At 51.7% G+C, this 26,211-nt stretch overlaps 1 protein-coding gene across 1 annotated transcript in view; it reads left to right on the forward strand.

The window, feature by feature from the left end:
- The window catches only part of PLXNA2 (plexin A2), a 183,090-nt gene that overhangs the window by 96,653 nt on the left and 60,226 nt on the right, over positions 1 to 26,211 (forward strand). Inside the window, exons 4-8 of the mRNA XM_008146016.3 lie at positions 9,960 to 10,060; positions 13,506 to 13,629; positions 15,395 to 15,548; positions 16,161 to 16,257; positions 19,321 to 19,435. Of these exons, the coding sequence (XP_008144238.2) occupies positions 9,960 to 10,060; positions 13,506 to 13,629; positions 15,395 to 15,548; positions 16,161 to 16,257; positions 19,321 to 19,435 (591 nt within the window). The remainder of the gene's footprint in view (positions 1 to 9,959; positions 10,061 to 13,505; positions 13,630 to 15,394; positions 15,549 to 16,160; positions 16,258 to 19,320; positions 19,436 to 26,211) is intronic.

The raw sequence follows: 26,211 nt of genomic DNA on the forward strand, positions 1-26,211 counted from the left end.
ATCTCTCATTTCCCACCCCACCTGCTTTTCCTAACTGAATAAATCCACTGTTGCCATGGAGACAACATAGTATTAGCATCTCTGCTTCTTCGTAGATCCTTCCAAAACCCAGGACTAGAAAGGGCCCTACTCCTAACTCCCTAGCACTTCTGGCCCAGGAGTCCTGTCTGAGAAACTGCAGTATGGTATTGGGCATATCTCTTTTGCCCGTTTGGTTTCCTCGCCTCTTTATATGTTGTCCTTATCCAAATTCCCCTTCTTCCTTAGGAGACAAAGCTTAGGTGGGCGTCTTGCAGCCAGGGATCCCGAGTGTCCGTGCACTTCAGGCCTTTAGAAGGGATCATGTCATCAATAAGGACAATAGTTTGAGGGGCTGCGCTGCTCTCCACGCCAAGGGCAGATATAACTCTCCCCACAAGATACATCGGCAGTCTCAGCCCAAAGAGCCTCGGTGGCTGGCTCAAGGTCACCCAACCCGTGGGTGGAGATCCTGGGCAGGAGCCGTCCCAGCTTCCTTGTGCGCACACTGCCACCTTCAGTGGGGGCAGCCTATAGAGACTGAGCAGGACAGCGACCACTATGGAGCACCAACTGTGGGCAAGGCCCTTGGTGCACAGATGTCACTTAAGCCTCCAAACGACCTTGTGAAGTTGATGTCATTATGGCCACCACTTCACAAAGAAGGAAACTGAGGCTCAAGGAGGTCTGGGAATTTAATGTTGTACAGATAGGAGCTGGATTTGAAAAGAAGCACTGACTCTTTCAAAGTCCACCTTCTCAACCAGAATAAAATTTGGCCTTTACCTAAAAAAAAATAAAAATAATTTTTTAAAAAAAGATTCAAGAGCAGCCGCTCCCCTAGCACTTAACAAAAAGATAAAATTCCACTCTTTGGGTCCAGACATGTCTTTCCCCATCGTCTTCTCCCCTTTGAACTCCTGCAGGACCCTCTGCTGGGTTTTATGAATGAGGAGGGAGAAAAATGTCATTGAAAAGTTCAACAACTTCGGATTCCACTTCTCTGAGTGATAGATAGCTTTAATTACACTGCATTACTCAGCCACTCCACTCTTCTCCCCAGGTCATTAAAAATAGATTTTCTCTCTGAACTCCAGTCCTCCCTCAGGTCTCCAGAGAGTCAGGAGTTCCCAGGAGGCACCCGGGGTCATCTTCTGACCAGAAGGTTGCATGTTGCTTTAGCTGCAGTCACAGTCTCCAGAACCTCTCGCTGGCTTTCTGGGGGTTCGTGTCTCCTTTTTCTTGATGACCTTGGTGATGTGATTGTCACAGCTCAGCGGACAGCAGAGGGCTGGGCTGTGTTTATGAGGACTTACAGGGATCTCACAGATGACTATTGATTTTTAAAGAACTGGATCTAACACTGGGAACACACAATAGTGAGTTCTTCACATGAATTCCTGGGAAGCTGGTCCGTAGATGAGACCGAGGCTGAAAATGTGAGCTCAGAGGTCCTCCCTGATGAGCAGGTGAGATGGGTGAGACTGGCATTGCTGTTTCCACTTGAAAGATGAGGAAATGGAGGCTTGAGGAGGTTAACTGGCTCGCCCAGGCCACACAGCTAACAACTGGCAAGACGGGGACAGAACACCCCTGCCACCTTCACTGCCCTCGCTGAGTCGCCCCGGCATTCCTGGGGGGCTCTGGACGGGAAACATGCAACCTGCTGAGAGCCACTTCCCTTAGTGTGCTGGTCCTGGCGGCTGAAAACCACCCAGCAGGGCTCTTCCCCCCTCCTCGACCTCCCTCCCTCTTCCCCTCTGGTTCCATCCCTCTGTGGTTCGGCTCAGGATCCACCCGCTGAATGTGGTTAGTGGACAGAGAAGAGTAAAAAAGCTAAGGGGCATGCCGTGGTGGGGGATGGGATTGCGCTGTCAACAGCCTCAGCTCATGCCTGCATCCCATGTCTATGACACCCCATGTCCAGGAGGAAGCAAGGTGACCCGAGAGCCAGCCCTCGGGGCAGCCCCAGGAGAGGGGCCTGCCCTCTAGTGATGCCTCTGTCTCCACATCACTCCTGAGCCTGGGAGTCGGACAAACCTGAACTAAGTCTGTTTCTGAGGCCCATGAGGCAGGTGACCTTGGGCAGGTTACTTAACCTGAGACTCAGTTTTCTAATAAGTGGGCCTAATATTGCTTCCCCTGCAAGGTTGGTATAGGGATCAAATGAGATAAAATAGGCAAAGGGCCTGGCATGCAGTAAGCGCTGGAAAAATAGCTATTATTATTATTAGTTACTAGAGGCCCAGTGCATGAAAATTCATGCACTAGAGAGGGGTCCCTCAGCCTGGCCTGCCCCCTTCTCACAGTCCGGGAGCCCTCAGGGGCGGGAGGTGACCTGGTGATCAGGGGAAGGCGACACCCCTATCACACCTCTGCTGCTGCCACTTCTGGCAGTGCAAGCCTTGGCCAGCCTTGGTTACCTGAGCCTCGGGCAGCCCTGAACAGCTGAGGGGACTGGGGGACTCCAGAGGGAGGTGCACGGTGCAGCCGGACCCACCTGGGGTCAGGCCCAGCTGTGCCACACGCCTGCCGCCCTGGTGGGGCTGAGGGGACTGGGTGCCGCCATCTTGTGGCTGTGGGCACCGCCATCTTTGAGGGCATGGCAGTCAATTAGCATATTCCCTCCTTATTGGCTATGGGTGTCACTATCTTTGTGAGGGTGTGATGGTCAATTAGCATATTCCCTCTTTATTAGCTAGGATTATTGTTATTTATTATTATTAATATCCCTGCTGCTCCATTCTGTTCAACAAGTTCCATCAACCGCCCAGCACTGAGCAAGGAACCTGCCAGCCATCAGACGGAGACCTCAGTCCCCATCTCTCCCTTCCCCAAGTCCCAGGAGGAGGGGATCCCCTTGCTGCCTCAGCAGCCCCTCCACACCCACTCTGCATGGGAGTCTGAGATTGAGATGCTGCTTCAGGCAGCCATAGACAATGGGCTCCTTTCCCTTTAAGGACACGAGAGAGGATGGGTATTTTTCCGTGGGACTTGCTGAGCCAAAGGGGATATCACTGGAGGCCTGTCAGGAGCCCGGGGAGCCTGGCCCACCCCCGGAGTGTCCCCTTTAGCTTTGGTGCTTGAGAGAAACTGGCCAGAGCAGGGGGCTGGGCTAGGCCTCCCTGATTGCCCATCTGCTCGTGTCCGTCTCCCGGTGAGGACTCTGCCCCCGGCCCCATCTGGTGCAAAGGGAAGGACAGAGCCCCAAGCTCTGGGCCTCCCAATGCTCCTGGCACCTGTTGAGGAGATCTGGGGGAGCCCGTGAAGAGAAATCCACCCACCCATCCAGTCCCTCAACTAACAGCTGCCCGGTGCCAAGCAGCGCTGAGAGCGGCGGAATCAGAAGCATGAGAGAAAGCCTGCCCTGCCCTCAGGCTGCTCCCCGCTTCCTGTTCCCTCAGCCTCCGATTCCTGGAACTGACCCCTGAACCGTCTCTCCCTCCTCACCCTCCAAAAGATGCCTCCTAGTATGTCACCATCAGGGGCGATGGAGGACTGTCCTCTGCTCACAGCAAGACCATGCCTGGGGTTGAGCCAGCCCTATGGGCCTGCCTCCTGCTGGTTCAAATGGAGCAGGAGGAGACCTAGCCTCTCTTCCTTCCTAGGGAGCTGTGCAGACCTGGGAGCCAGGCGTGTGAGAGCGCCTGGCGATGCTAAAACCCGCGCCAGGTGTTGGTGTTGTGTGCTCGACCTTGGTCCACACACCAGCCCCGGGACCTCAGCCCAGTATGTAAATGAGCTTCAGATCTTTTCTTGAAAACAGGTTGGATTGGGTGAAAAGGAGAAAGTGGGTCCGAGACCTACAAACTCCAAGGGAGAGAGCTTGGGCTGGCAGGCAGGGACCACAGGGAAGGTACAAAGGAAGGGGAAGGAGTCCGGCCAGTTGTGTTTCAGCTGCTGTGCGCTGTGCCCCCAGCCCTGGGGACCGGGGGGCTGTGGATCAGGCCAACTGCATGCTCCAACCAGGCTGTGTGTGTCACCTCACACCCCTGCCACCTGGTCTCAGCACTGAGAAGGCCTCTGTTTCTTTCCTGGAGTCAGGAAGCAGGGGACACGTGTGGGGACAGGTGTACTATCTGGCAGGGGGAGCAGATTCCAGGGAAGCGGAGGGAAGGATTAAATGTTCAGTGCCCAGGGGCCCCTCCAGGGTGCGGGGGTGGTGGGGAAAGAGCTCTCCCTCACTCCTCCCTCTTGGCTCCCTTGCAGGATTACAAAGGAATCCCGCTGGCCTCTTGAATACCAAGTGTTTGTACCAAAACCCCCTGGGGCAAACCTCCACTCTGTCCTTGCATCCACAACTGTCACTTGATTGCACTTCTGTGGTGGCATCTGTCCCACCGCATTGAGAGGCCCTGTTTCCTTAGGTTCATCCTCAGTCGCACCACGGGCTCCAGGAGGGCCCAAAATGCAGCCCAGTGCCTAGCAGAGAGCTTGACTCAGCCCAGATGCTCAGTAAACGTCTAAGGACCATGTGGGACCCAGGCACCATCCATGGTCAGGGTCCTACATGCTGTTCCGCTTTCAGCCCCAGTGTTTCTGCGGCAGAGCCCTCCAGGTCCTCAGAACCAAGCGGCTCCTTGCAGGTGTCCGCTCAGGGGCAGAGATGGAGCACGGATTCGCTGCCCCCAGGACATTCCCGGAAGGGCCCCTGTGCCTCCCTCTGCCGTGGGAACGCCTCTCTGAAGAGCAATGGGTTTGCACCTAAAGGCAGTGAGTGCTCAGGGCCTCTGCCCAGGAAGGTAGTGACTACAAGGCCCAGAAGCACTTCTGCCCTCCCCCTGGGTGGTCCCCACCCTGCAGGTCTGCCAGCTCTTCGGTGCCTCTAGGAATGAGGCTGGCTCCAGCAGTCCCCTCAGTGACTGGTCCCCACAGCCAGTAACTATCCTGTATCATGTCCCTCACTGTGCTGGGCCCGACACCCCCTAGGCGACCCAGGTTTGCTGAAAGGAGAGAATCAGGAGGAACTTCCCCAAACTCTGCAAGCCCTGCTGAGCCAGCCCTTCCCACATAGACGTCCAGCTCCCCCGAATCCGGCTAAGGAAGGTACCAGAGATGGGGGGCCTGGGGCCAGAGGAGCCAAGAACACAGTATGAGTCACCTTTAATTAAGAGTATTTCTTAAGTAAATGACTTAATAGGACAGTTACATTCATTAGAGGCATAATTACAAGACGGAAGATCAAGCAGAGAAGAATGCGGAGTGTGAGGGTGGAATCAAGTCTGCCGCAGCCCGTGGTCCCGGGGAGAAGGCGGCGGAGGGGCAGGAGAAGGGTGCCCTCCGACCCTGGGCTTCTCATCACCACACTCATTAAGGGCTACGTGGGACCCAGCCACCCTCAGATCCCAGCACTCCGTGAAAAGGGTGGGGAGACGCAGGCATAATTAAAACGCAATCATCATAAACAAACACTCATTAAAGCCTCCTAGAGTGTCCCATTAAGCTCTGAGTCAGCCCGGACAGAGGCCACCTGAAACTCTTCCCTCCTAGAGCTTCCAGAGACAACTGCCACCCACCGCATCCCACCCCACCCTAACCCTCCCCACCCCATCCCACCCCACACCGCCAGGTCCTAGAGCAAGTGCCCACCTGTCTCCCGGAGGCTTGAACTTGGTCCTTTAGGACCTCCATAGACTCAGAGTTATTAAAACCATTTCTTCCTTCCTGGACATAAAGCAATCCTCAGAGTACCCTCACTCACTTCCCCCCAAATCAGTCTAGTTCCTTACAGAGCCCCACAGCAGAGTTTCATTTCGTTTCTTCCTGGCCCCAGGGCCCTAACATTCAACAAGCTCTCCCCAAGATGTGAGGTGGTCTCTATCAGTGGTTCTCAAACTTTAGCGTTCCTAGGCATCAGCTGGAAGGCTCTGAGAACATTGTAGGGCCATCCCAAAGTTTCTGGCTTTTCTGTCTCATAAGCTCACAAGTTAATGCCAAGGTGCTGGTCTGAGACCCATGCGATGAGAGCCATTGTTCCTTAAGAGCCACAAGGCCACCTCTTTAAAAAAAATTTTTTTTATTAATTTCAGAGAGGAAGGGAGAAGGGAGAGGGATAGAAACATCCATGATAAAAGGGAATCATTGATTAGCTGCCTCCTGCACGCCTCACACCGGGGATCAAGCCTACAACCCGGGCATGTGCCCTTGACCGAATCGAACCCGGGACCCTTCAGTCCGCAGGCCAACACTCTAGCCACTGAGCCAAACCGGCTAGGGCTGGCAGGCATATTTTAAAAAGTGAGACGCAGCAGCTGAAATTAAAATTAATTTTACTTAGCCCAGTATTTACTAAATTTTTCTTTTCAACATGTCGATAAAAATTATTAATGTGGTATTTCATATTCTTTTTTTCCGTACTACATCTTCAAAGGCCAGTGTGTCCTGTGAGTCTCCGGCACATCTCAGTCAGGACTGGCCGCCTTCCGGATGCTCAGCCACACGGGCGAGCGGTTGTCCCACTGGGCACTGTCGATGCAGATGTATTTTCTCTTTGCTCTGAATTCCCTCGGCCTTCTTTCCGCGCCTCTGTTAGGACACACGTCACTTTGCAACTCGAAGATGATGGCTGGGTTGTAATGCTGCTGCTGTTTTTATGCCCCTGAAGTGCTTGGTGCGGGCCTGTAGGTAGGACATGATCAATGAATATTGGCTGCTGACTGATGAATGACTGTCACAGCCCGCGAATATAGCCAAGACAGGGAGCCCATGGTAACTAACATCTGACTCTGAGGGTCTCCTCCGGGTCCCTGGGACATTTCTTTCCTCTGGTTTGTATATGGCCTTTAGATCTTTGAGGAGAGAGTCATTCAAGTTTTAGAACCGCCCCTCACCCCAATAAGTTTCCTGTTTCACTTTGCTCTTCAACTCCGTGCATTAAAAAAAAAAAAAAAAAAAATTCCCACCAGGAGGGCCCAGGAAACAGGAAAAATAGTTGTGCTATTGGTTTCATGTTTGGAGAAGAACAGGGTTCTCACTATCTCCGTGGCACTTGGCGTGAAAGTGGGCTTTGTTGCCGGAGACACTGCTCCCATTCAGGGCCCCCTTGCCCAGCTGCTGAGAGCCGGGCTGTGTTTTGACAGACGGGCCGAATGCAATGCAGACAGTTGTTTTAATTTCCAGCCAGATGCAGACATCACTCACACGGAGCCCGAAACCCAAGAAAGGAAGGCCGGGCACTGGGCTGCTGCTCTCAGGCCTCGGAGGGTGGGGGGGAGGGGGCCAGGCGGAAGCCGAGCTGGCAGCCGGGGTCACAGAAATCCCGAAGGGCCGAGTCCCAGGCCCGCAGAGGCACACTAGGACAGTGTATGGCAAGCACCTGTCAGAAAGGTGCTTCTGGTAGGAATCGCAGGCCTGGAGTCCGTGGTCAAGGGTTACTCTTTAAGCAATGTGATAGCCGTGGCCGGTGGCTGGATGTTAGCTTTTAACTGTACACGTTATACAGGACAAAAAGCATCAACAGTGTCAGGGAGGAGTTAGGCAAACGGTGGGAAACAGAATCCCGAGTGGCAGAAGTGGAAGGACGAGGTCAGCCCTCCTCGGAGGGCAGGAATCCCTTCCCAGCCCCGACACAGGTCACTTTCACTGCTTACACATCCCACTGGGGGCGCTCCTCCGGAAGCGAGGTCCGGTGCCTCATTGCACAGCCTTGCCTTTCTTCTGTTGAGCTTTCCTAAGACTTTTCACCTGAGTCTTATTGCAGCCACACTGCTGCCCTTCAAACACTGAAAAACAGCCTCCGTGGCCAACCCGAGATTCGTCTTTTTTGAGCCAAATAAACAGGCCAAGTCCATCGGCTGTACTTGCGATGCCACATCCGGGTCCACCCCATTGTGACCTCCCTCTGGGAAGGATCCTTGGTTGAGCAACACCCCTCGTGAGGCGGGTTGCAAAGACCTGAGCGGGGAACCGCCCCCCCGCCCCGGTGTGGGACAGCCTCTCTCAATCTTGACACTGTGTCTGTTCCTGCCGCCCATGAGCAGATTAGCCCCTCCAGCTATTCCATCGCCGTGTCAGGTCGTGTTGGGCATAGAGTCGACACAAACCCCCAGGTCTATTCCGCATGAGCTGTTTCAAACCAGCTATCCCCCAGCCTCCACTTAAAGTATGAATTGTTTAAAATCCGACCGCAGGATTTTACATTTCTCCTTCTTGCATTTTCTATTTTTGTGATTAATGGAAGGTTAGGGATGTTTAAAGCGGATCATGTCGCTCACTAACAGAAAGGCCTTGAAACAGAGAATCTTAAGTGTTCTGTTGTAAGCATGAGGGGCGGGACAACAGAGAGAAAGAAGGCTGTGAGGCTGGCGCCTTTGGTGTTTGGGCTCTTGCTTACCTCCCACCAGCCGCATCTCCGCCCCGCCCATCCAGGGCGCACCCTACACGTGTGCATACTGAGCCTGATTACTTGTGTGGGTGATGGTCTCTCGGCTTGGAATGCCCTTCTAGGCCCATTGCTTCCCCACTCACCTTTACATCCTTCCTCCCGGCAGGTTGTACTGGGTACCCCTCTTTTAAGCTACCAGGTCACACACCCATCCCAGGCACAGTGGAGAGCAACTTGGTGTGTAATTTCCAGCTTCCACTGGACTGTGGGCCCTGCGGGGGCAGGATCTGTGTCCAGTGTGCTGTTGTTTCTCTCGAGCGAAGCATGTGAGCCTCCATACAGTGACATCTAACGCACATCTGCTGCCTGAGCAGCGTCAGGCTCCCTCCCAGCCTCTCGGGAGGATGCTGTAAGGCATCTCCATCAGATCCTTTGCCTCTGCCAGAGGCGGAACACTGTGCTGCTGGACCACGGGTTGCATTTTCACCTGAGCTCACACATCCAGTAGGTGGGGGACCCCTACGCCCTAACAAATGAGGAGCTATTCCCAGCCATCAGATGTTTCTGCGGCCCAGCGGCCTCCTGCCCCAGCCAGCAACAGATACCTAGACAGGCGTCCTCAAACTACGGCCCGCGGGCCACATGCAGGTGTTTTTGCCGTTTTGTTTTCTTACTTCAAAATAAGATATGGGCAGTGTGCATAGGAATTTGTTCATAGTTTTTTTTTTAAACTATAGTCCGGCCCTCCAACGGTCTGAGGGACAGTGAACTGGCCCCCTGTTTAAAAAGTTTGAGGACCCCTGACCTAGGACATATCAAATGGAAAACTTCAATCTCCTGCCCCTCAATGTTGCACACCTGGGCACGTAGGGGTGTGTAATGGCCCAGCTCAAGCCCTGCAGGGCACAACCGGGACACCAGGAGGAGTTGGCAGGAGCTGCAGTCTTGTGGGGGTGAGGGGAGGGCGTGGGAAGCTTGATCTGAAAACCCCCACTTTCCCCAGAAAGGCAGCTCATCTCTCTGGATGTTCCCATTTAGCCAGACTTTTCAGATGATGGGACATTTACTGAAGAAACGGAATTCAGACATCAGAGAATGGGATAATTGGATCCAGGTGGTATGTTTGGTCGGCTGTAAAGAGACTGTGCCACATGATGAATATTATTTGATAGGAAAAGTTTCTGCTTCTCTCCCTTTTCAAATGTGTTCTGCGCAGGCAGGATGTCTCAGCCCAAGCCCAGCTGAAAGCTCTTCAGAGACGAGTTGGAGGCACGCAATAGCCTTTTAACAGAGTTAACCGTTTTCGGCACTCGGCAGGGGCAAGCCCAGCTCTCGCGAGGACTGTAGTGCAGGCAGAAGGACACTGGGGGTTTTGCTTCATTGCTGGGAGGGCAGAAAGCCTTGACCTGCCACCTGAGAAACGCAGTCTGCTTAGCTGTGCCTACCTGTGCCAGGCAAACAGATGAGAACATGGAGGCCACCAAAATACCGCCCCCCTTAGTGTCTACCCTTTAGGGGTGGGGATGTTGCAAGTGTGGCGAGATTGTAGACGAGTCTGAACGCACATCGGCGAGGCGGCACTACCTGACCTAACCATGATCTCTCCTCTCTCCACCAGATCACCAGGGTCCCCGTGGAATCCTGTGAGCAGTACACGACTTGTGGGGAGTGCCTGAGCTCGGGGGACCCTCACTGTGGCTGGTGTGCCCTGCACAACATGTAAGTTTGGGACTGTTCTGGAAAAGGGCCAGGAATGCACAGACCAGGTACTTTCCTGGGGGTGTCGATGAGGGATGTGACAGCGGTTTGCAGGGAGAGAGAGCTTCTCCTCTGCTGTGCCGGGAGCAGCAAGAGGAAGACAGGTCACTGGGGGCCTCGTCCCACGCAGCGTCTTTATCTCTCTGTCTTTCATTGCACTTTAAAAAAAAAAAAGATATTTATTCTTGATTTCAGAGGGGAAGGTAGAGGGAGAGAGAGATAGAAACATCAATGATGAGAGAGAATCATTGATCGGCTGCCTCCTGCACGCCCCCTACTGGGGATCGAGCCTGCCACCCAGGCATGTGGCCTGGTGGGGAATCAAACTGTGACCTCCTGGTTCATAGGTCAACGATCAACCCCTGAGCCATGCTGACCAGGCTCTTTCATTGCACTTGTAAAGTCTGCCCTCCCAGCTGCTCTCAGTCTATACCTCGTCAGTATCGAAAGGGTAATGGTTTTGGAAAATCTCAAGTGGGAAGCCGTAGAATCTCTAGGTTCCCCGAGAACCTTCTGGGGGCAGCCTGAGCAGGTGTCTCCTGCTGTCAGTGTAGGGATAGCCAGGCAGTAGAGTCGGGAGTTTGGACTCCACGTAGCTGCTGTGTGACTCCAGCTATTCGATCGCCGTGTCGGGTCGTGTTGGGCAGAGAGTCGACACAAACCCTCAGGTCAGTGGACTCCTCTGGGCCCCCGTCCCTCAATAGGGACAGTGCCTACCTCACAGGTGAATTGTGAGGATTAAACGAACTAATAAACAATCTGGGAATGAGGAAGCCCAGAATAGGCTGCACAAATCAAAATAATTCCTGTGGGCCCTGAACTCTTGGGGGCACCCTTCTGTTCTCATTATTTCAGGATTCCAAGAAATCTGCCTCCCACTCCTACTGGCCACATATCCCAATTTAGTTACACACACACACACACACACACACACACCCGCCATTGAATGCCAGCTCCATAGAAATGCAAAGTTACACTTAAATTTCTGAATTTGAAGAGCCGCAGAGGGAGAGAAAAGGGTGAAACCCTGAAAGGCAGGCGCTGACTAGGAATTCTGTTCCCCAGCAGAGTTGGAAACTCCGTGGCTCGGTGCCAGCCAGCAAAGCATCTCTATGAAATGCGCTGGGTTTGGGTTTGGGGTGGAGGCGGAGGCGGGGGCCAGAGTTCAGGGGCCGCACAATAGCTCTTGGCTCCCAGCCTCTGCAGCAGGTGTTGGGAGGGCTTCGGAGGGAGAGAGGGAAGCAGGCGCCTCGCAGATGCAAAATGTGGACTGGATTTGAGCCCACAAATACTGGGTTCCCCGCTTGGGTTTGCAAAAAAAGTTTTGCAAAAAAAAAAAAAATGCTTGCACTGGAACCCCGACATGGAGTCACCATTAAAGGCAGGCAAGGGATGAAGATGCCAGTGACACCCCTGTTGTGGCCTGGGAATGGCAACGGTGCCTAAAACTGGGTTCCCTCCTGTGAGGCTGACCTGCCGGCCAGTGGGCTCTCTCCTCCAGAGGAGTTCTCCCTCCAAAGAACCCGACAACCACGCACTGTGTCCTGGGTACCTGCCCTCTCACTGGGCATGGGCACGTCCAACTGTACCCCTCACTCCCTGCTGCCCCTGCCTTGGCCACCCGCTCCTCTGCCAGCATCACTTCTCCCAGGTAGAACACACCAAAGTGATAGACAGAGGATTGCCATCCGTTCAGCAGCGAGGACATCCACATTCCTCAACTTGTAGTTGTGCCTACAAACCTGTCGGCAATGCCTGAGCCTCCTGGTGGCCCTGGCCCACCCCTGCCATCCTCTAGGCCAGATGTGGCTTCTAGAATGACTGAGCCACAGCATCACAATCTCAGACCTCCTCTGCCCTCCGAACTGCTTACCTGCCCTCAGAGACGCCCTGCTACCTACCAGGGCACGCCTCTCCTTCCAGCCACTCTGCCTGCCAAGAGTAGGCGGGGAGCAAGCTTTTTCCTGTTTCTACCCAGAGCTTTCTTCTCTCTTCTTCACCAGCCTCTCCACCGGCCACCACCAGCCTGCCTTGGGGAGGGAAGGAGGAGAAGGGCCCAGCTCAGCTCCCGGGCCCACACGCTGGGCTTCAGTGGAGGCAGAGGGCTGAGGGAGATTGCTCAAGAAGCTCTGGGTCCCGGGGGATTTGCAACCTTCCAGTCTCTTCCATGTGCCTTGCTCTTGCGAGTGTGTTATTGTCTCCAGGGCTATTTATCTCTGTTAGGGCTGTTGCCATAAATAGTATGATAAAAAAGAGCCATTTCAGCCAGTCAATGAGATAAAGGCTCCAGTCAAGAGCTCACTTTAGAGCTATCTTAAGGATTCACTTAAACCTCCATAATTCTTTTCTGTGACAGCATTCATATTTAGATCCATTATGTGCCTGGAAAGGAAGAGGGGGAAGGGCGGGGGAGTTCCGTGGGAATCACTGCTCCCCCACCCCCCCTGCAGTGGGGAATGTGGTACTGTCCCCTGGCTATGGGTTTGGGGAAGCACCAGCATGTTCCCGTGTGACATAAGTGGCAACCACACGCCCCTGTGTGGAGATGCCACGGTGCCCACCTGCCACCGTGGGCCGAGGCGCCGGGAGCCAGAGATAAAGTTGTCTGGAAACAGCCACACCGTTTTCTGACAGAGGCAGCCCTGGCTGCGACTCCTCGTCTGTCTCCCTGTCTCCAGGCATTATTTCACACCACAAACATCTATTTAAAATGTGCCGCGTGACAGGTAGAATATCTCAGTGACTAAAACACGGTCCCTGCCTTCACAAAGCCATTAACCCAGCCACGCGATCACATGTATGCTGTCCCACACAGCTGAGACCCTGTGCAGACTTTCAAATATCCCTGGAGAAGAATAGTAATAGTCATCATTGATATTATTATTATTATCACAAGGGCCAGGAGGCCATTTTCTAAGCAATAACTCATGTAATCTTTGCCACAACCCTATGAGATAAGGTCAACATTTTACAGTTGGGGAAACTGAGGCACGGAGAGATTAAATAATTTCCCCAAAGGGCCACAGCCAGCATGCAACCGATCTGGGTTAGAACCCAGGTCGCCTGGCTCCAGAGTTTATATTCGTAGCCTCCTGTGTGCTCATGGTCCCCACCTTCCCTCCCTTGCTCATGGAGAAACCTATAAAGATGCTAACTAGCGCTATGCTTTGTGTCTAAACGGAATCTCTCATTCTGGGAGTTAATCCCACTTCCCCCTAGCCTGTCTTTCACTGCAATAGAGACCATCTGGGAGGCACCCAAGCCTCTGGGATGGGAGAAAGTTGTAATGAGGGGACCGGCCACAGCCTCAGAGCAGCAAATCCCTCTTCCTTACGCCTAGGGGACAATGGAGCCCAACAGCCGGGTCTCACAGGCCTGACCTCTTGCGAATCTGTGTCTGTGGCAGGTGCTCCCGCAGGGACAAGTGCCAGCGGGCCTGGGAACCTAATCGATTTGCTGCCAGCATCAGCCAGTGCATGAGCCTCGAGGTGCATCCCAGCAGCATCTCAGTGTCTGAGCACAGCCGGCTGGTAAGTCACTCACCCAGGAGGACAGGGGGACACGGAGCACACACACGTGTGGGCGGGTTCCTTTAACACTCACACAAGAAGCTGTCAATGGATCGTGCTTTACATGCTCCACGGAAACTATATTTATAGAAAACCCGCGGCAACTGCTATTGTAAAGGGCACCGTCATCCTGCATACGCCTTGCAAATTCATTATCCATTGATCTGTTTTGTAAACCTCGATTTTGCATTTAGCAACCAGCATCTACAACATCCTGCAATCCGATAGCAGATAACGCGTTCTTTGGTAGATGCTGTATTTGTAATCCTCCACTCATACAGCCTCTCACAGAAACCTGAGAGTTGCATTTGTGTGTGTGTGTGTGTGTGTGTGTGTGTGTGTGAGAGAGAGAGAGAGAGAGAGAGAGAGAGAGAGAGAGACTTAATACACAGTGTGTGTGTGCTTAAAGAGAATATTAAAGAGAAGACAATAGCCCTTAGCCACCTGTCAAAGTGCAACCCCAAATATTTCATGTCCTCAGGCCCCACACAATTATTTCATTCTGAAGTTTTATGAGCATTCACGAATGTTAATTAGTTAATGAACCTTCCAAGATTCCCGTTCATTCATCCCCACGGGGAGGGTTTGGCTCCCAGGGAGCTGAGGGAACAAATAGTGGAGTTTGTACCTAAGTCTCTGGGCCCCATGGAAACGAAACTGGGGCAGAGATTCAGCAGCAAGCAAATGTATGGGAAGCGAGGGGACACCCACTGTGTCTGCGAAGCCCACTGCTGCTAAATCCACCAGGTGCCCGTAGGAAGACCCAGGGAGACCCATCGATGTCACGGCTCCCAACGCGGAGGCCACAGGGCTGATGTCACTGTGACCGCTTATGGGCACCCCCCACTGCCGGAGGGAGCCAGTGTCATTTCTCACATATTGTTTTAAATACCACTTAGAGGTGATATTGTGGTAACTGAGTACAAGCTCACTTCCAAGTGCACTGAATTCAGCGCAGCATCTTGCCATTAAATGGTTTCTCAAGCAACAGATTCTTCTGGCAGTCGGGGATGTTTTTGCCATTCCAAGGAGGGTGTTCACACTTTAAAAGGCTGGACACCTCTGGCCTAGGTCACTGGAAGCTGTTCTAGGTAACAGCTGACGTCATCCACGCCACTGGTGCCCATTCCCTGCTTTCTCTCATCCTCTACGCACCCTGGGAAGGGACTGCCCCTCCAGGAGAGCTATCAGCAGGCTGAGAGCCCAAGAGGGACAAATAAACAGAAACTCGAACATGTTCACCCCATTGATAAGCAGCCCCTGAACCCCTAAGGACAGCCAGAGTGAGGAGCTGGCTGTCTCTCACCACCCTGGTGAGCTCCCAGGAACCTCCAGGTTGGTGACTCTTACTCTCCCAGGAGCCAAGGCTACAGCTTGTGAAGGGCTCAGCTCATGACTTACTTTCAAGCTTGCATGGTTTCATGTCAAAATTAGCTGTGTCTGAGATGGATTTGGGTACCTTTCCCCCTAGGGCACCCCACCCCAGTAATTCATAATAACATTAATAAAGACCATTGACCCTGGCAGCCCTGCTGTAATTGTTCAGTGTCAAAGCCAAATCACCTACATCAGCATCCTTTCTTAGAGATGAAGTCAGGAGAGATTAGAGAGGCAGCGGCAATGGCAGGGCCAGGACTAGGGCCAGGTCTCCAAGTCCCTGGGGCTCTTCCAAAGGCATCAGCTCTTTGCTCCTGAGCCTCTTTGCAGCTCTTTGCTCCTCCCACAGCTCAGCCTGGTTGTGAGTGATGCTCCAGACCTGTCTGCGGGCATCAAATGTGCCTTTGGAAACCTGACAGAGGTGGAGGGACAGGTGTCTGGGACCCAAGTCATCTGCATCTCACCTGGGCCCAAGGATGTTCCTGTCATCCCATTGGATCAAGGTAAGAAGTGTCTGCCACGAGAGTCACATGCTAGGGCCGGCCCTCCGAGGGAGACCAGGAGTAGAGAACGCCGGGAACCGGGGTGACCAGTACTAACACAGAAGTTGCCTGACCAAGTCTCCTTGTGCCCAAATGGGCTATATAATGAGTTTGGGAGCCAACTGACACGCCTCAAAGAGAAACTGAGGTACAAGGAAATCCCTCGCTCCCGTTTGGGTTAAGGCTGCATTGGTGTGCAAAGCGTTTTTCTAGACTTCCCTTCCCTTCTCAGAATGGCTGTGGCTTCAGCCAGTGGTTTCCAGCGGGCTTCTCTCCACAGAACTGGAGGCTTGAGGGGTTCTGGCTTAATCCTTCTAAAAGTGTTTCAGTAGCTGAACTTGCCAGACCAAAGCCTGGGGCTCTGTGGGATGTGACTGATGACTTCCTCCCTAAGCCAGGGGGTGGGGCCGCCTGGGTCTCAGCAGGATGAAAGGGACTCGGAAGAGATGACTTAGGGAGGTGCCATCTACCACCTGTGCCCTTCACACCCTGAGATAGCCGAATGATTTACCCTCAGGATCTCCACCGGGCCCGCAGGTTGCCACCTCCATCCTTTTTTCTTTATTTTTCCAGACTGGTTTGGGCTAGAACTGCAGCTGAGATCCAAGGAGACAGGGAAGATATTTGTCAGCACCGAGTTCAAGTTCTACAACTGCAGCGCCCACCAACTGTAAGTCCTTGTCAGAGCCTTGCCCTGGGTCTGGATGTGGGTGTGGGGTTTCTCTGAGCTCGCATCATATCATATTCACCTCCCAGTCTTCCTACGGGGCCCAGTACATTGTCTGGAACAGGGGAAGCTCTCCATCAAGGTTACTCTCCAGTTCCATTCAGTTTATTCAGTTCCATTCATCTGAATGGCAATCACAGACCAGAGCCTGGGGTCTCATTCAGACTCCCTTGCCTGCCCGCCCGCCCCCCGCCCCCAACAACCCTACCTCCAGCTCTCAAGCTAAGAGAGTAAAAAGAAAGTTTGAAGTAAAGACAAAGATCATGGTCCAGAACCATAAGAAAAAGTCTTCATTTCTGACCAATTAGGGGAGCATTTGAACGTAGAGATTGACAGTGGGTAGAGTTTAGACATGTCATCCACGACCAAATGAAGAGGGACTCAGAGATAAGACTCAGCTCTGCATGCAGTTACCCCCAGAGGAGGGACCGGGATGGGGCAATAGCCTTGCCCAGCACCCAGGATAAGGACCTGGGCTGGGAGAGGGAGAGGAGGCTTTAACTCCACTGTGGTCCAAACCCAGCCTTCAACTTTTTAAAAAGGAGGTGGGAACCCAGACTAAACCCCAGCCTCCAGAGGGGCTTAAATATAGCCCAACTGACTTCACCAGCTTCTACGGCAGCAGAAAGTCTACCAATGGGTGCCCACAAGCTATGAGATCCTACAGCTGCTCAGGAAGCTGGAAGAGCTAGGAGCAGTGGAGAAATGGATCCACATTCAGTTTCTGCTGATCCTCTCTGGGAAAGAAACTGAGACTTCTTTCATACAAAGTGGGAACAATGGTCACCGGACCAGTGACCTTGGGCATTCAGCAAGGAGCGAGATCAAACAACAACTCCATACCAGAGGAAACAGTAATTGGGAATATTCTATGGGCCCATCCTTCCCATTGTTTGGGACAAGGACAGCCTGGGGTCTACATAATAGGCAGAAGTCCAAGGCATCACGTCTATAGGGTGGGCATGATGGGCTCAGCAGCCACATGGGGAGAGGGTCTGTTTGCAGCTAAACCTGGGAGGAATCTTTAGCCCTTAAAACAGACCAATGAGCCAGTCCTCATTTCTCCCCTTCCCTGCTCTTGATTTTGATGATTAGAATCATCTGCTAGAGTTCTCGGGCCTCCACAGTAGTTAAGGAAGGAGACATGGCTGAGCCCCATTTGGGACAAATCAACAGATGTGCCGAGAAAGGACAAGTATTAAAAATGGTCCAGGGGGGATGGGAAGAGGAGGAGCCAGGGCAGGGCAACAGGGCTGAAGTCAAAACAGACAACATTGCCCACTAACCACTGCATTCTAATCCCAGATATCCCTGTTCTGGGAAATGCAAGCATCTTGGGAAAAGAACCTCCCAACCTTCTTCTCAGACTCCAACACAGTGGTGATGGAACCCACTGTTTGTGAGCGCATTCTCATCTCCATGGCAGCCCAGTGTGATGTCACCACTTTCAACCATGCATTGCTGTGGCAACAAAGGTGCTGTCCCCAAGCAGCAGGTCTTAGGAAAGACAACAAAAGCAGCTCTCCTTTTATTACCAAAAACTATCTCTCCTGGCATTCATAGTAAAAAGTCACCGAACCAAGTTCAGTCTCTCCTATTAGTGTGGTAAACTGAGGCCTGCAGAGGACAAGGGCTTCAACGAAAGGCACAAAATTAGTCCGTGGAAGAGCCAGGCCTAGAACCCCATCTCGTCATCCTTGGACCATTGTCATTATTTACTTGCTGAATCGCAAGGTGTTAGCAAGAATCAGTCAATCTGGCCTAAGCTCATAAATGAAGTCACTTTGGGCATATCGGGAGGGGAAACAAATGGGGGAGATGAATGCAGTTGGCTAATGCACCCAGCACACAGCCAATGGCCCCCAGGGATGGAGCCCCATCCACCCAAATGTAACGAGAGCCCCCACCAGGTGGCGCCAGACTGCAGACCCGGCAGTGTCCCTTGCAGGTTGTCCAGTCATGAAAGGCTAGGCTAGGGAAGCTGTGGAGGGGCAAGAAGACCAACCCCAGTCACAGAACCCATTCCCATTATAATGGTCTGGTCATACACACAGAGCCAAAATCATATGCACATCCTGCAGGTAGAACAGCAGGGAGGGAAGTGCTCACCCTGGCAAAAATGCATGAGCCTATTGCCACCTATGCCTGACTACTTGGAGAGCCAGACAAAGTTTCCATTTAATACTGTTTAACTCCTAAAGCTCAGGAGCACAAGTGATGTGAACCAATCATTAATATGATTTGAGAGTTTGAAATAGCAGGTCATTTAAGGGCTTGAAAATAATACATTTAGCATTGTATTTTTCAAAACCATTTCCTATACCTTCTCTGGTTTGATGCTAAACATCCCTGTGGAGGAGCCAGGAAAGTTTGATTACAGACAGATGAAGACATTCCTATTCAGAAGGTGGAGTGACTGACTCGGGGTGACCCCAGTGGCAGAGGCAGAGGCAAGACTGGAATCGGAGCTGCCCAGTTTCGACCCCAGTGCTCTTTCAGCCTTTCTGTCTTATAAGTAGGCCTGTGAAGTGTTTCCCAAACACACTCTCTTGGCCTTGAACTCTTAGTTTCTGAAGCAATATGTTATATTCAGCCAGAAAAGTGGAATTTGCCTGGAAAACTTCATATTAGTGTTTGCCAATTCCTATGGTGTAAATACTCCCTGTGGCCGATTTCAAGCTATCAACCCACTTGCAAAATTCCTGAGGCTATAAATAACCAGTTCTCATGAACTGATACAGGCCAGCTCTAGCACACCTGTGCTTCATAAGTTACAATATTTCTACTCTGGACTCATTTATTTATTTATTTTTCAATTCTCTCATCCTGTGAATAGCTTAGAATGAGAATCCACAATGATCAGTGTTGAGGGCTGCCCCATCAATATACTCTCCTGAGAATAAGACTAGGATAACAGACTAACATCAGGATACATAGGCTACCTCGCACCCTTATCCTCCCTCTCTGCTTCCTTCTCTTTGCCTCTGACTGTGTTCGTCCTTGCAGGTGCCTGTCTTGTGTCAACAGCGCCTTCCGCTGCCATTGGTGCAAGTACCGCAACCTCTGCACTCACGACCCCACCACCTGCTCCTTCCAGGAGGGCCGGATCAATATTTCGGAGGTAAGAGGGGATCACCTTGGCCTGGCATTGTTCCCAGTGAATCGGAGTGGCCCTCCCTTTCAGATGGTCAATCCAGCAGCTTGGCCATCTCCTGGCTCCGGCCCATCTTGGTCTTCTTCCAGAGATTCTACATGTTAGAAAGCCCTGTTATTGTAAAGTTCAGAACGTGGCAGGAAACACCCCAGAGGCAGAGAAAGTGCGCTGTATCTAGTAGACTCCTAAGACTCCATGAATTCAAAAGCTTGAGGGGAATGGAAGGTTGAGGCTGAAAGCTTAGAGGAAACATATCCCACCAAACAGACTCCAGGGTCTAGAAAAGTGCAGTGAATGGCATTTATTCTTTGAGTCTAAGCCCTTTGCTTGGCTGCAGACATAGTCTAGTTAAATAGAACATTCACTCTCAACCATTCTTTCATGCCAGCTTCTCTTCCAAGTGTGAAATTCAGTGATTCTTTGACTCTGATGTATGACTGGGTGGGTGGCCTATAGAGAGAGAGAAATTCAGCGAGTGGAAAGAACCAGGCCTTGCTAAAAGTCCCATTTTATTATGTAGTCCATGTTTCATCCCTAAGGCCTGACCCACCTTTGTTATCAAAACAGTGAAAAAAACAATTGCTTATCTTTCTATGAATATTCCATCCAATGATTATTCACTGATGTGAACTTTCTTACATGTTCACGCTATGCCTTAGGACAATGAAGCCTGCTTGGTCAATTACCCTTCCCCTTCCCAGTGCAAAAGCATTTGAACAACTGTAGAGACTTTATGCATTCACATATGTGCATATATACAATCTCTCTTTTTTTTTTCTTGTAATCCTCAAGCGAGGATATTTTTCCATTGACTTCTAGAGAGAGTGGAAGGGAGGGGGAAAGACAGAGAGAGAGAGAGAGAGAGAGATCAATGTGAGAGAGACACATCGATTAGTTGCCTCCTACATAGGCCCCGACCAAGGCCAGGGATCAAGTCTGCAACTGAGGTATATGCCCTTGACTGGGATCAAACCTGGGGCCCTTTAGTCCGTGATCCAACACTCTATCCACTGAGCCAAACTGTCTAGGGCTAACCATCCCTCTTATTCTACCTTTTAGAAATTCACAAACATAAATAGGTGACGAGTAGCATTTGCACTTATTGCTATAGCCTCTCTATACATGTCTCCCTCTTGGACTAAACCACAAGATGCTTGAAGGCAAAGGTTACATCTTACCTTTAAGTCTTCAGTGCCTTCTTCAGTGAATGTTTGTGGAATGCATGCCTGAAAGAATGGATGGACTAAGGACCACTCTACCCAAATGCCATTGATAGAAAGGGTTCCTTGGATCTATGTGTCTAAGATATCAAGAAATAGAGTCTCACGTGTCTCCTAATCTTGATAGATGTGCTGGTTGCTTCCATGGATAAACATAAGAAAGCAGGCCTTGATATATTTTGATAATTTTATTTGTCAATTACACTTCAATAAAGCTAAAAACACTTTTTAAATTATAATAAAAAAAAAAAAGAAAGCAGGCCTTTGAAAGGTTTCCCAAACACATACTCTTGGCCTTGAACTCTTAAGTTTCTGAAGCAATATGTGCTATATTCAGCCAGAAGAAATGGAATTTGCCTGTCGTATAGAGAAACATAGACAGTGCCCAAGGGGATTTAAGGCAGACCCACCCCCAGGTGCCTCATGGTGGGATGGGATACATAGCAGTCACTTGAAAACCTTTGAGGAAAGGTTTCTCTTCCAGCCAGTTGCTGGGCTTTGACGTAGCCCACCAGTAAGCAGTGCACGGGTCTTTGTGGACCCTGGGAATCCATCCCAGCCCCGGGGTTCTGCAGGAACTGAAACTGCTCTCAGGCCTGTCTTCTCACTGGTCCGAGAGGCCTGAGAGTGCACGGAGGGAATGGAGTGGGCTGGTCACCCAGCTTGGGAGTGAATGGAAGAATGGGAAGGGAGGGAGGTGGGCCAGGAAGTGCAGAAGCCACGGGCAGACCTGCTCAGGCAGCAAAGGATCCAGATAGTCTCAGAGGCTGGCCTTCACATTGGCCACTTCTAAACTGCTAAGTTCCTTAAGAAAATACATAAATAAATGGAGGCGGACCACAGGAGAGAGAAGAGAGAGAGAAGAGAGAGAGAGAGAGAGAGAGAGAGACAGACACTCTGGACAAGAAGGAACAGCTGCTGCATTTGCTCCTAGGGGCTCCCCCTCGGGCAGGAGAAACCCAAAGCCAAGCCTGCAACCGCCAGCAGCTGGAGCGAGGGCAGGAGTGTCACAGAGCAAGACAAATAAACTGCCTGGTGTGGAGGCGGTGGGAGGGGGGGGGCCTGGGAGGGGGGGTGGCTGGGCCCCAGAAGGCTAATTGGAAGCATGCGGGCCTCCCTCTCGCCTTTTAGAAGCCACTGGAACACAGCTTCCTCTCAGCCCCGGGGCTGAGATTGAGGCATGAGGTCCAGGCAGTCCAGAGAGCTGGGCCTGAGAGGAGCTTTTGCCCCCGCACCCCCACCCCTTGCATCTCAGGATTGAATCAACACGGAAAGAGGCCTGGGGGGAACCCAGAGGCTTCCCATTGCCTTGTAGTTTGGCTTTTCCTCCTTAACGTCTGGTCCCTGGAGTAGGAGAGGTGCCTTTGTCTCCCCGCACCTCCCACCTCCCCGAGCGGGAATGGGGTGGACCCCTCTCATCCTGCTCATATGCACAGGCCGCGGTCCCGGGGTGGGCTCTCCCGAGGCCGGTGAGGGAAGCCCAGACTCCATTAGCCCCTGATTTTTCTCCGGAAGGGAAATAAGGTGCAGGCTCCCAGCGGGTTGCCAGGCCTCGCCACTGTGCAGCCCATCCCAGCACATAGCTCCCCTCCCCGCCCCCCCTCCCCCGCCCCGCTCTCTATCCCGAGCTCTGCTTATGGGAACCCCATTCCTGAGAATGTGCAAAGATGCACGTGTCCAGCTTGGGAGAGGTTCCCCGACTCTACTAAGAGTCCTCTCTGACAGCCTCAGGTTCTTCTGGGGATTGGAAACCCCGTAGGTGCCTCTTTGGGGTTCCTAGAATATCTCTTTTATACTTGCAGTAAGGCACCCCCTAACTCTGAATCAAAATGTTAGGTGTGTACTTCCTAGAAACAACATATAACTGATTAGCTGCGTTGATTTGCATAGCAACACGAATGCGTTACACATTTGTAGTTCTCTCACATGTGACAGGAGCTCTCAGCGTGTGTGTGTGGGGGGGGGTGCGATGGGGGGTACAGAGCAGCAGCCACAGCACCTGGGAACTTGTTAGAAATTCAAATTCTTGGGCCTCATCCCAGGTTAGCCCGAAGATTGAGAACCACTGACATATGGCATCTCAATTGATTCTCGCAACAGACCTGCAGTTTCACATAATTCATATTTGACATACATAGTAACCAAGATGCTACAAATTCAGGATTTTTGCCCAAGGCTACAGAGCACTCAAGCATCCAAAAAAAGCTGAGTACGGTCTGCTTTCTCCAGAAAATCAGGGCCAGTTAGCGTCTCTGTCTGCATGGCCACAGCCACACTGGAGGACCTGACCGCGGTCTGGCCTGTTGCTGCCGGTCCTAAGGGTTCAGGCGGTAGAGGGACCCTTCTCCATGGATGGAGAAACTGCCCCTGGAAGCTGGGTCAGTAGTGCCACACCCAGAGACAGAGGCCGCCGGCCCGTGCGGTAGGTCTGCCCACTTCCTTCCAGAGGACTGGTGGCCCAACTCCACGCGTAGACTTGACAACAAGGAACCGCTATTCTGGAGTGAATGCAGGTGCAAAAAATGAAAACACAGCAGTAAACATTTACTGAGTGCTTACTCTATAAGCAATCCTATATAATAAAAGGCTAATATGCAAATCCACCAAACATCAGTCACTATGATGCACACTGACCACCAGGGGGCAGACTCTCAATGCAGAAGCTGCCCCCTGGGGGTCAGCACGCTCCCACAGGAGGAGCACTGCTCAGCCAAAAGCTGGGCTCATGGCTGGTGAGCGCAGTGGCAGTGATGAGAGCTTCTCCTGCCTCCTTGGCAGCACTAAGGATGTCCAACTAATTGCTTAGGAGCAGACCTAAGCCATCAGTCAGACATTCCCCAAGGGCTTCCGGACTGCAAGAGGGTACAGGCTGGGCTGAGGGACCCCCTGAGTGCACGAATTTCGTGCACCAGGCCTCTATAAATACCTGTGTATCTCATTTACTCTATGAAATGGACTCTATTATGGAAAAATAAGCTGAGGTTTAGGTATACACATGCGAGAAATATGCAGTAATAATATTAACCTTGTTCATCCCATGTATCATCATTTACGACATACTTTTATACCCTTTCATGCAAGCTGGTGTCGTCAGTCATTCTCGGCCCCATTTTCTAGATGAGGAAACGGAATTGCAGTTGAACCATCTCTTGAACTCCCATAAGGTCGTGAACTAAACCTCCCCCCTCCGCCCCCCCACCTCAGAGCACAGCGGATCTGTGATGGGAGCCCCCAAATCTCCGCCTCCTCGGGCTGGATCCAGCTGCGACGTGGTGTTAGCGAGCGGAGTGCACGGGAGTATGTATGGCTTTCAGCTTTAAAAGCTCATCTCCCTCCATGGCTAAGCCAGGCCTAGTTAGATGTAGATACATAAATATCTTCTTTATGCCCTGCCCCAGGGGAAAGATAGAACCAAATAAATCCGATTAGCGGCCCAGGATGCTGGCTGCTCTCTCTCTTTGAAGTCCGGTGGGTGAAGATAATGCCATTTTCACGTGGGAGAAGTCGTTTCGGAGGGCGGAGGGTCCCCAGCACTGAACGCTGGCGATGCACAGCTAAACGGGAGGGCGATGCCACCCTAAGGTCATAGGGCTCCTGTGCCAGGGTCCTGCCCTCCCTGTGGTCGTGTTGCCTCCTCCCAGCCTCCCCGTGCCCCTGGGATATTCCCAAATGCATCTGTTCATCCTGATGGCAACTCGGGTGGCTGCTAAGGAGGTGATGCTGCTGCCTAGAAACAGAAGAATAAGATGAGCTCGAGAGGCCGGTCCACGCTGGGAGGCCAGTAGTAGCAACGGGTATCTTATCGATGTTAGTGACAAGCATAGCATGGTCTTTTGTCTCTTGTTATTAGGACAGGAACTGTGTGTGTGTGTGTGTGTGTGTGTGTGTGTGTGTGTGTGTGTGTGCACGCTCACAGAAGCAAACAGGTTGGGGAGGCCTCATTGTAGCTGATGAAAGCCATCACCTTCCTCAGGCTCTAGGGGTATTGCATTTCTGACAATTTGGCAATTTTCTGGGCCACCCGCTCTGCTGCGCCTGCCTTCAGCCCTGGTCACTGATTTCCACCCACGACTCGCTGCCCCCTCGGTGCTGCATCCTCCAGAGCAGTGGTGGGAAAACCGCGGCTCGCAAGCCACATGCGGCTCTTTGGCCCCTTGAGCGTGGCTCTTCCACAAAATGCCACGTGCAGGCGCGCACGTAGTGTGATTGAAACTTCGTGGCCCATGCGCAGAAGTCGGTTTTCGGCCTGGGCGAGTCTATTTTGAAGAAGTGGCGTTAGAACACTCAAGGGGCCAAAGAGCCGCATGTGGCTCGCGAGCCTCGGTTTGCCGACCACTGCTCCAGAGCATCTCACGGCCCCGGAGGTCTCTGTCTTCCCCTGTTTCCCAAGAAGGCATGTACCTGGCCACCAACCACTTTTTTCTTTTGCCTGAGAGACTAGCAGGACGAATCCTACTCTCTATGGCCTGAGAGAAACAGCCAAATACACAAGCAAAAGCATAAGACATCCTTGTCTCCTGGGGCAATCTTGGAGCCTGTTTAGGCACTTGGGAAGCCCCCGGTAAAATTGTCTTTAGCCCAGCCGGGTGTAGCTCAGCGGTTGAGCATCAACCCAGGAACCAATAGGTCACCGGTTTGATTCCTGGTCAGGGCATATGCTCAGGTTGCAGGCTCGATCCCCAGTGGGGGGCATGCAGGAGGCAGCCAATCAATGATTCTCTCTCATCATTGATGTTTCTATCTCTCTCTCCCTCTTCCTTCCTCTCTGAAATCAATAAAAATATATTTTTAAAAAATAGTCTTTAAATATAGTGCCAAAAGGTCTGAAACAGCAGACCATAAGGAATTTTTGTAAAATGTTAGAATTTCTTAGGGAAAAAAAAAGAAACTCCTAAGAGCCTTCATAAAGACTCTTCTTTTGATTCTTTAACCTCCAAACTGAATCAGATTTAGCCCAGACAAAGAGTGGGGATGTGTACATGTGTGTGCATTTTAATATTACATATAATAAAACAGATACCTATATAAGTATATCTTTTTGTCAAAGTTAAAAGCATTCTACAATCCTGTTTACTAACCCAAGACATTATACTTCCAAAAGCACATCTTTAATGCTCTGCTACTGAAATCTGAATTTGTTCTCCGGGCTCATTAGAGATGAAAAACAATGGCCATCATTTACAATGTGTCAACTAGTTCCAGGTCTGAAGATTTATTCTCTCTCTCTCTCTCTCTCTCTCTCTCTCTCTCTTCTCTCTCTCTCTCTCTCTCACACTCACACACACACACACACACACACACATACATTGTACCTCAGCCTCATTTCTAGTCTAAATTAACATTCCAATTTATTAGACTCCATGGGGATTTTTTTAGCCACTCACAGGAAGCGGTACCTCCTTTTCCATAGGATGCCTGGGTTTCCCTAAAGTGGTGTTTATTTTTTTCTGGGCTATAAATATATGAAAGGCTCTGTCAAGAGTACCCGCAGGGAATAAAGGTGAAAACTCGGCAAAGAGCAAG

The sequence above is a fragment of the Eptesicus fuscus genome, chromosome 22 (genome assembly GCF_027574615.1).
Source record: "Eptesicus fuscus isolate TK198812 chromosome 22, DD_ASM_mEF_20220401, whole genome shotgun sequence".
Classification (NCBI taxonomy): Eukaryota; Metazoa; Chordata; class Mammalia; order Chiroptera; family Vespertilionidae; genus Eptesicus; species Eptesicus fuscus.